This window comes from Rutilus rutilus (genome assembly GCF_951802725.1).
Source record: "Rutilus rutilus genome assembly, chromosome: 20".
NCBI lineage: Eukaryota > Metazoa > Chordata > Actinopteri > Cypriniformes > Leuciscidae > Rutilus > Rutilus rutilus.
In genome coordinates, this window is record NC_140225.1 from 15,581,986 (window position 1) to 15,592,339 (window position 10,354).

General features: G+C 34.9%; 2 protein-coding genes across 3 annotated transcripts; both read right to left on the minus strand.

The window, feature by feature from the left end:
* Positions 1–377: 377 nt before the first annotated feature.
* Positions 378–3,718, minus strand: sdhaf4 (succinate dehydrogenase complex assembly factor 4). The gene is made up of 3 exons (XM_084390901.1): positions 2,127–3,718; positions 1,831–1,959; positions 378–1,639 (listed from the first exon to the last, which is right to left on the minus strand). The coding sequence occupies exons 1-3, from the start codon at positions 2,203–2,205 to the stop codon at positions 1,530–1,532; spliced, it is 318 nt and encodes a 105-aa protein (XP_084247027.1). The 5' UTR covers positions 2,206–3,718; the 3' UTR covers positions 378–1,529.
* A 148-nt stretch (positions 3,719–3,866) lies between these two features.
* tlx1 (T cell leukemia homeobox 1) lies at positions 3,867–10,152 on the minus strand. Of its 2 annotated transcripts, none has more exons than XM_084390899.1 (3): positions 8,123–10,152; positions 6,957–7,194; positions 3,867–5,942 (listed from the first exon to the last, which is right to left on the minus strand). In XM_084390899.1, exons 1-3 carry the CDS (start codon positions 8,589–8,591, stop codon positions 5,732–5,734), a joined length of 918 nt encoding a protein of 305 aa, XP_084247025.1. In that variant the 5' UTR covers positions 8,592–10,152; the 3' UTR covers positions 3,867–5,731. The 2 variants fall into 2 exon arrangements, with proteins under 2 accessions (XP_084247025.1, XP_084247026.1); XM_084390900.1 differs by having other exon boundaries at positions 6,957–7,158; positions 8,123–10,151.
* Positions 10,153–10,354: the final 202 nt, after the last annotated feature.

Consider the following 10,354-nt stretch of genomic DNA (forward strand, 5'->3'; position numbering starts at 1 on the left):
AATACAACTATATTACGAATTAAACCTTAAACACTACATTCTGAAATCATGCCAATTTCTAACAACAAATTTTACAAATAAAATGTTAAAACCTTAAATAAACATAAAAATTACCTAGAAAAAACATCAAATAAAAAATACATTTGAAAAATATCGTTAAAATTATGGCATTTCTGTATGATTTTAATATTTAAATACAATCTAATAAGACCTTTAATAATGCACAAGTCAAATTTTAAGGGGAAACAGACATTCAATATGCTAAAAATAATGCTATTTTTCATGCTATATTAGATAATAGTTTATCAACAAACTTTAATAGGTCTCTCAACAAAAGTCATAGAAAAAACACAAGGGACAGCAAAGTATAATGTATATTTATTGAATGTGCTTTGAATTATCCCCTGCAACATATCAGCCAAACTACCACTGTTCAGTTTTGTAGTCTTTGCAGAGTTATTAATGTTCATTTAAACGCTGATCAGGCTATCCCTCCCAGGCTTGCTGCTGTGCCCTGATTATACTTTTAACCCCTCTCTGCTTAAAGGCTGATATGATACTGCCATAGTCATAGCCATAACCTTAAGCCTTAACAATTAATGTGCAGATATGCAGGGAAATAATATATTATTATTTTCACAAAATAAAACTGACTAATTACACGATACTAAACACATAAATGTCCTTGTGACAAAACTTTCTATGAATGTTTGAAATGAGACAAAATAAATTATTACATTTTATGGATGAATATGTTTATTCTTCAAAGAGACCTTTTGGACACTGTTACCCTCTTTCACATATATACATATACATATAGTCACTATCCACAATACGTATTGTTGCATTTTTGTATTGCGATATATTGTGACACCACATATATAATATATATATATATATATATCGTCACAATTTTTTTTTTTTTTTTTTTTACAGTTATTTGGATATTATATTTGTGTAAAAAGTTGCAGACATTATTTTAAATATATCTAGTCAGTGACGGAGTTCAAGCATATTTGTCTAAAATAATTCTGTATTTTCAGCTTCAGAATAATGATTATTTCTTTCCTGGTGTCACCATTGTCCTGTGCATTGGGTTACCAGCACCAAGTCCAAGCCTATTCATTTACACCCACAATGTAATATCAAATGTAGCATTTTAATCAACAGTACATTTTTTGTTAACCTTTTACCATATGTCTTGAAGAATCGCAATAATATTGCATCGTGAGTTCAGTTATCTTGATATGTATCGAATCGTTACACCCCTAATATATATATATAAACACACACACACACATACAGATTCTTATCAAAATGGCAATTAAAGACTACACAGATCCATTCAAGTAGTTACTACTTTTTCACACTTACATACTACTACATAGCAGGCCCATACAATCAGGGGAGACGTACATAATTTCTGGTTCAGAAATTCTCTTATTTATATCTGTATACAGAATTAGTGATTACATTCAAATGACTCAAATGGTAAAATGAATAAATCTGAGTATTTTAACAAGCCAAATCTAAAAATCAACACAACGACCCTTCCTTTCCCAGTCACCATATCGTGTAGGTTCAGGGCCTCTGGGGCCACCTTTCTCCTTAGTTTCTGGATTCACATCATCTGGAAATCCTGTTAAAGGAGAAATTTAACCAATTAAACAAACGTTTTGTGTCATAATTAATTATACAATTAATTATTATAATTATATAAAGAAAGAAAGATACAGTTCCTATCCCTCCTTATAGATGCTCTCTGTCCTTTATGTAATTTATTCAACGATTATAATATAACTGTATAACAGAGATGACGTGTGTTCTTACTTTTAAGGACATCTTTAGATTTTGACTCATTTTCGTCCATGTCAAAGCGTCCTTGGGGCGTTTTTGCTTTCTTTAAAGGTTCTTTATTGGTCACCCCACCAGATGCGTATCCTGCTGTCCTATGATATGCTGTAGGGGACAGCAGTGCAGTATTTCAACAAATCTGTCTCTGTTCGTAAGACTCCAACATTATTCTCAGTAATCAATATAAAGAAGGTTGAAAATGATTTAGATTAATGTGACATAAGTACAATTAGACGCATATTAGGCAAGCAAGCATCCAAATAAACACTCACCAGGATAAGTCGAATCTAAAAACAATCCTCTCTTAACAAAATCTCTAGCTGTCGTACTGCAAACACGTAAAAGAGACATCTTGCGTTAAACGCTGTACTGTTGTGGACGTTTCTCTTGTCGCTGCAGAAAATTACACAACTGAAGGATATTTAGACGACGAAAAATGACGTGTCTTGCGTCATATTGGAGCGACACTAAATGCACTCGAAATGGTGGAGGCGGCGCTAAAGAAGTGCAGAATCTAATGTCGTGTACATTTGTATCTGCTTTGCATGCATTTTTTTTCTAAAGCGATACTACGAAATATACAATGATTCCTGTGAGACAGGGAAATGAATTACCATTAATGTTACAGAACATACTCAAAAAGTACAAAATTACCTTTTGTTATGGTACCCAGCTATTATAAACTGTTTTTAAGGTCTGTTTGCAAAAATAGCTACAAATATAAATGGACATTTTATGAATCGTATAAAGTAAAATTATATGATGTAATGTTATGCGATGTAATGTTTATTTTGTTATAACAAAATAGAATGTTATTTGTTTTCTTAAAGGAATACAATTTTCATTTTTGAGTGAAATGACCTAACGTTATCCCTTTAATTGCGTTGTGATACAAAAAGAAAACAAAAACGTGCTGCATCATGCAAGGCTACTTTAAATCAAATCTGCAACTGTTATGAAGTTGACAAGCCTATTTCATGTAACCTACTCACATAAAAAAAATAATAAAAAAGAATCGCTTTTCTTATAGCTTACGCCTACCTAATTGTAATTTGCATAGCATACTATCAATTAGCCTACATCTCAGACATTATAACGTGTTGCCTACGTATACAATATTAAAATAATACGTGAATCTAAACGAACCCTGTAGGCTAGGCTTAGTGTTCCTCATAACTTCTGACAATTGGACATTGCGAAAAGTGCACTATCAGTTTGTTCTAATAGCCTAAATTTCGAATTATTTACCATATATAGAGTTGGCATAGCCTTTGTGTATTGTGAGAATATAGGCTATAGGCATTTGGCTATATTAAGGCCTAGCTATTGATTTCCGTTCTCATGAGTGTTCATTTACGTTATCTTACGTAGCAACGCTGCCGTTTGCTTCCCAAACATAGCAACAGATCGTTACGGAAATATTTGTCCTAAAAAGGCAAGGTCTTCGGGAGATTGTATCCCCTATATGAAGATAATGTGGGAAATGCTGCCAGTAATTTGAGGTAGCCTACGCCGTACGCAACTAACGTTATCGCGGGGACGATATTTTTTTTTATATCATTATTAAGAATATACCATCTTTTTATGTTAAAGTGGGCCTAAAGAGTTAAACTCTCGTCATTATTTCCAGCCCATCACGTGGTATGAATGAGATATTTTACCGTAGCCTATGTTTCCGTTAAAGACAGTTAATTGGCCCCTGTTTCTGCGCTAAATTACTTCCATCTCTTAACATTCTGGAAGGTTTTAAGCGACACATTATGCGATTTCGGAAGAGATGATGAAACGTAACGTTAGGCCTATTGGATAAGCTTCTGCTTAGTTTCAGAAACACCATCACATCTGCACATCGTTAATATCACAAACACACATACGCACTCTCTATTCACCAAGGCACACATTTATCATGCAACCAAAACTGTCATTCTATCCACAAAATGACAAGCCCTGTGAGGTGTTGCTATGGTTACTCAACAAGAAGCGCTAAACAAATCGAAGTTAGAAAGACCCAGGCTGAGACATGACAGATATTTAATTCATATCAAGCTATAATAAAATATATATTTTATAGGTCACGCCATCTTCGAAGAAAATAAAGGACAAATAAAAATCTTGTATCACATAAGCTTATATTTCAATATAAAAGAATAAACATACAGTGCTACCAAGTTGATGCCTTTGAGAAACTGTTTGGATGCGTAAAATGTAGCCTAGAAGTGGAGCTACATGTGTTAGGCTACTGAACATTGATATTTCGGCGTTGTCTCTTTCATTTGTATCAGTAGGCTAGTCTAGAGCCTATTTGAACAAAATAAATGGCTGCTTCTGTAGGTTCCTGAGAACATATCCAGAAAGCTAAAACATAAATGCACTACAAATTATGTTAAAAGATTTACATATTTGACAATTAACGAATAATCTTTCTGGAAAGTTGCAACAGCATATTTCTGCATATCAAGTGCTTTAATTTATATCACGCTTCCGTCTTCACCATATAGTCTACGGTGAAAAAAAATAAGTCTCACTTAGTTATCACGAGCATAAAGAATGAAAGCCGGCCCATTAATGTAGACTCATGGGCCCATTTTTCCTGTAATGTTTAACCCACAGGACGAATTTGATGAAAGTGTTAACAAACGTGCAAAAATGCAATCCCCATATGCAAGCGTAGCCTATATTACAATTATGGGAAGAATAAAAAAAAATGAATTGGTAACACTTTTTAATAATAACTTTGTTCATATTCATAAAATTATGTTCATCAGCTCATTGGCTGATTACAATTGGAAACAGTTCGTTCAAATAGTGAGAATTAATCTTGATTGGCCTTAGCTATTCTCATTCCTCCAAGAAGCTTATGAAGTTATATGAACGTTCGTTGTTTTTACATGCTTTTCGCAAAAGTGCACATAACATAACAAGTCGGTGTCTTTTTCATCAAGTACACATATGGTGAATTCAGGTTGATTGGGACACCTTTTCCAAGTCATCTCAATGGCAAAAGTGTCCCACTCATCCTAAATTCACCCCTACCTTATCTATGGTTTAATCACCGTCATTATGGCAAGGAGGTCCGTAGGCTACGCACGACTCTTTTCACGCTCTTCAGTCCACAGCGAGGCCGTAGTAGGCTATCTGTGTCTAATCCTGGCAATGACAACAAGCATAGCCTGTTAATCATACTGATGCTTACCGTATTTCCATAGGCTACTACAACAGAGAGGTTGTGTTATTCACCAATCAAGCAGTGGTCTGCTTTTTTAACAAAGTAGCCTATACGTGCTTTCATAATGGTGACAGTAATGCATTGTGCAGGATTCTGACTCTGATGTGCAAAGATATCGATGAGCTATTTTTTTCAGCTGTCACGATGTTTTTCAGTAATAATTTATGCAGTGGATAATATAGCTTTAATTGCAAGATAATTTGATAAGGCTTTAAGTTTGTTATAATTTTCCGTAAAGTTACAAATTTTAATAGCAGACCTAATTAAATTAGGCCTACTATGCTTTTGGGAGCCCATAATTTTACGAAGATTCGTACGTTCGTTTCTATGTGTTAACAGCCTATTTTATTTATAATATTTTGAGACTTATTAATAGCTAAAAGTTATAAACGTGTTACCACAAACGTTATGCTATTGGAAGTAGGCCTATACAAATTAAAAATAAATTTGCATATTGTTTGTTGCATTTTGAAAACGAACAGATAAAATCATTAAAAAAAAGATTAAAAAAGCGGGGAGCATCAAGTAGCCTTTTTTTTTTTTTTTTTTTTTTACAAGTTGGATATTACAAATGAAAGACTAATTTTACATTAAAAAGAAGAAATAGAGATATTCCTCTGTACATCCCACGTCCATAAATGTCTGCCCATCTCAATCAGTGTTGGGAACGCAACTGATTTTCCCCGTGTTCTCAGTCCAGGGCTGGAGGTTCTGAAGTGCGAACAGAGAGCTGTTGTGAAGGCAGATTGGGTCCGGAGTAACAGGTTGGTTTATAGTCTTCTGAAAAGCTTCTTGCTGAAGTTGCATAAGAATTCGGTTCGCTTGTTGTCGCTCTGCTTCTCTCTCCTCTGCTGTCTGTCGCCTGTGTGGATGTGGATCACAGGAGTCATTTAGTCGCGGATTCCATTGTAAATTTAACCAAAAAATACGAACATAGGATCTTAATTACAAAGAATAAAATAAAATAAATATTATCACTTTTATTATAATTAGGCCTGCCTCATAACGTGGATTTCCCAAAATAATTCTGACAGTCCTTACATGGTGTCAATCGCACCCTTTTATTTATTTATCCATAAACGTTCCCATAAGCGCATTGTTTTTTGTCATTAATTCACTCAGATTATGTGCATGGAAAGCTTATAGTTTAAATTATAGCACAATTCTGTTTTTTTTTTTTAAGGCTATATCCAGGCCTATGATATAGGCCTATGTATTAATTGGAAATGTATAAATATGTTATATAATATATAAATATCATTCGATATAAATTACATTTCAGGTTCTCAGATGTCAGTGTCGAACGCTTATTTAGCAAAATCACAATATCTATTTATTTTTCACGTTATAATATTTAATTAAATATTAAATAATTTTTGTTATAGCCTAGAACATGAAATAATCATAACATCAATTATCCAGCTTCAGCAGAAGTTAAATATAGCCTATCTTAACACAAACAAAAGACTTTAGAGCAACATTTGGTTACAAAATGAGAGCATCATTTTCAGGTCTGTTTCTATTAAGTTCTAGGTCTAACAGAATGTATAAAATAGTAAGAGCTGGAGTAAAAAAATGCATTAGAAGTCCATAATTAAGTCTTGAGAAAAAAAAAAAAGGACACATTCAATTGTCATTGATCACTCAAATTTAAATGGATCAAATTCAATATTTACTTATTGGATTGCTTTGATAATGAGTGAACTGCATGAACAGGCCTTACAAACCACCTATGGAATGCATTATGGAACTGACCCAACTGACCTCATGGAGTAGGCTGCTTTAAAAACAAAATACTCAACTGAGTTTAGTGGTTAGACGAAAAAGAATGCATTACATGCGAGTGTAAAACCATGATTAGATCACAAAAGCTCACCTCCATTTCGTTCTTCTGTTCTGGAACCATGTTTTGACCTGCGCATCAGTCATTTTAAGTGCTTTCGCTAAGGCTGCCCTCTCAGCTGACGCCAGATACTTCTGACGGTGGAAGCGTTTCTCCAGCTCACAGATCTGGAGGCGCGTGAACGACGTCCGGGGCTTCTTCTTCTTCGGAGGGGTTCGGTTCTGATACGGGTGACCTATACGGCGTGTTACAGTGAACGGTGAGAGGGCCACTATATTGAGAGACAGATTGAAATCAAGCGGAAGAAATCAGCAAAAAGCCAGAGCCAAGCAGTGAGAAGCAAATGAGACTTCCAGAGGAGAAAGGCGACTTTTGTCCTTTAAAAAAACATGCAACAATCACGAAACATATCAAATAAGTTCAGCCAAGCAAGCAGACAGGGATATCCTATCTTTTTGGCATCCTCATGACGACGTGTGTGTTAAATGTAAAAAACACTGTAAAATGTTTTGTCAAACAAAAATGATGTGCCTCGTTTAAATTGGGCTAAGTGATTTTATCAGGATCAAAAATAGAATTATTTAATTTGCAATAGATCATTAAGGTAACAACTGCACATTTTCACAATTTCCAGTGTGTAGTACTTATTTAACATAATAATGCTAAAACAATAATGGCCATGTATAATATTTACGGGCATTATAAATCAACATTAGCCTCGACACGTGTATATCGACACGTGTATATGTCCCCTTAGGGGAAACAATTTGTGGATATAATTTTTTTTGTGGCCTATTGCATTAAATTTGCAATAGTCGATAACTCGTCTATTAATTCGCGAGACCAGTGTCTTACTAAACTTTATATCGAGTAGGCCTATTTTTATATCGAAAGTTCTAAAATGTCCTTGTTGTCAGAAATATAGTAAAAAAATAAAAAAATAATTGACGGACTTTAACAATGAAGTCATTATAGATTATATTAATCCGTGCATTTGCTGCGTGATCAAATAGTGCGTAACCTAATTGCTTCCTTAAAATTTTAAGAAAAAGTTGTGACAAAGTTACAACCTGCAATAGGTGTAGTTTTTCGACCGCTTTGATTACTGATATTGTTACAACATGATGAAAACATTTTACAGTGTATTTTCGAGTAAAAGCGAAAAATCCAATGAAGCATAAACACCTGATTTCTATTACCTGTAAATCTCTCTTTGGTATATCTCCTGTTACTCTCCATCCACGGAAACGTTAATCCCGTGAGATTGTTAATGGTGCCCATGCTTCCCATACTTGGCACCGTAGAGGCGCTGGTGGGAATGGACGAGTGAACGCTGCTCAGCGGCCGGTGCGCTGGAACTCGGATCACTCCCGAAGAATTAAGGCAATTCCCATTAACATTCGCGCCCAAGTTCATGTTGTACGAGCCGTTGAGGGAGCCAACGCTGCACGAGTTTCCATTGTATCCAGCCGAGTTATTGACGCCGTAGTTGCCAGTCATGGTATTGTAGGCTGTGCTGACTATGCAGCCCAAACCGTAGTCCATGTCCTGCATTCTGGGGTTGGAGATCATGCAGCTCCCCTGATCTGCATTGTTAAGAATCTGATCGATCCCAAAACTGATGGTGTCTGCGTGCGTCTGGTGGAGATGCGCTCCCATATGATCCATGGTGTGGAGAGGCGCGCGCTCCTGCGAGCCTACAGGATCCTCCACGTCACCCCAGTTATCATACAGCAACTAAAACGCAGTGTAGTCCAGTTTGTCGTTATCTAATAGCGTTGACTGCATGTGTGAGAAAGACTGAAGACGATTGTCTTTTTTACTGCCTCCCTTTACCCTTATAGCTATAGCCTGCCGGATGGAGCCACGGGAACATCAATCAAAATGCCAAAGAGGCTGGGTAAAATTAAGCCTCCAATTCTGGTGTGAGAGACCCAATTGGCTAAAGAATCCACCACGATTCTGTTCAATGAAACTCACTGGAGTTCCCTCTTCAGCACAGGGCAACTCAAAAGAGAAGATTTATTAAACCAAAAAAACTGGCGATTTTTTTTTTTTTTTAAACACACACATAAAAAGAAACAAACATTTCAATTACATTATCTTGGCTATGCAGTCTATATTGTTGAGAAATGTTGTCTTTGGATACTTTTAATACTTGCGAGAGTCCCTTTCACAACAGATCAATATTTCGCGACCATGAACTCTTAGATTTCAAATGAATTACTGTGGTTAATCAGTATTTTAGAGACAGATAAATCACACAATATAATCAAAACCATACTGTCAACGATATTACATTACATTGTGATTTGTGAAATTAAATCTGAATAAAGCAATCATTCTGACTTATCTGATTAATTGTCTTATCAAAAATGGATGATTATTTAGATTTCAACAAGATAATGAAATACGAAGTAAATTCTGGATGAAATGTGTTTTCAAACTATTTTAAATTATTTATTTTAAATGTTAGTCACGACAGAATTTATCCACATTCATTTGGCAAGATGCATTGATCCGTTGCAGTGTAAACTCATGTTTTAATTATTCATTATATTTTGCATGCATTCATCTTTCTAAATCAGACAATAACAAAACAAATAAGCGATATTAGACGGAAAGCAAACACTTTCAGGTTATCGATTCCTTCTGGAAGAAAGGAGGTGGTGATTATTTAACGTAGCCTATAAGATGCATTTAAGTATTAATATTTGATGGGGCTCCAGATTAACGCTGGCCAAATGACCAACATGAATGTTTAATGAAGTAGCTTATAATGGTGTATATATTTTCGCTAACATTGTCATTTTTAATTTTTAGTGATGTAGACTTAATTATAAGTTTTAAGTGTGCTGGTGCTTAAAAACTGCATCTGGTAAACGATTGATTTCCCTAACATAAAAAAATAAAATAAAAAAAAGTTAAGTGCTGGACTCATTTAGGCTATGTGATTATTATAGGCTAGTATTATCAACATACTAAGGTCCACTTGAAAAGTGTCATTTATTGCGCGTCTATATGCTAGGCCTACACTTCATTCCTCTGATGAAAATTGATGTGACTGGAATCGAAATGATTTACATTCAATTTAAGCCGTCTGTCACAATTCTTTCTTTGAATTACCAGATATTAGAGATTGTATTTTAAAAGGAATTTAGAAATGATATCTTAAATGAATTTGTCAGTATATTTTGGTGTGCGATTTGTTGAGGTTGTCTTTCTTTGCTAAAATTATTAACGTTCTCTTTTACTCTTTAATTAATTGTGTTAAAGTTTTTTTTTTTTTTTTTTTTTTTTTGAACCTAACATTTTATTTTGGCTTCCTCAGAGAAGACCCCCAGCATCAAGTGAGCCCTAGTTTGTTCCCGATTTACCAGCACGTTCGAACTGTCTGTGGTGCGTCAGTCTACCTGTGTAATGCTGGACAT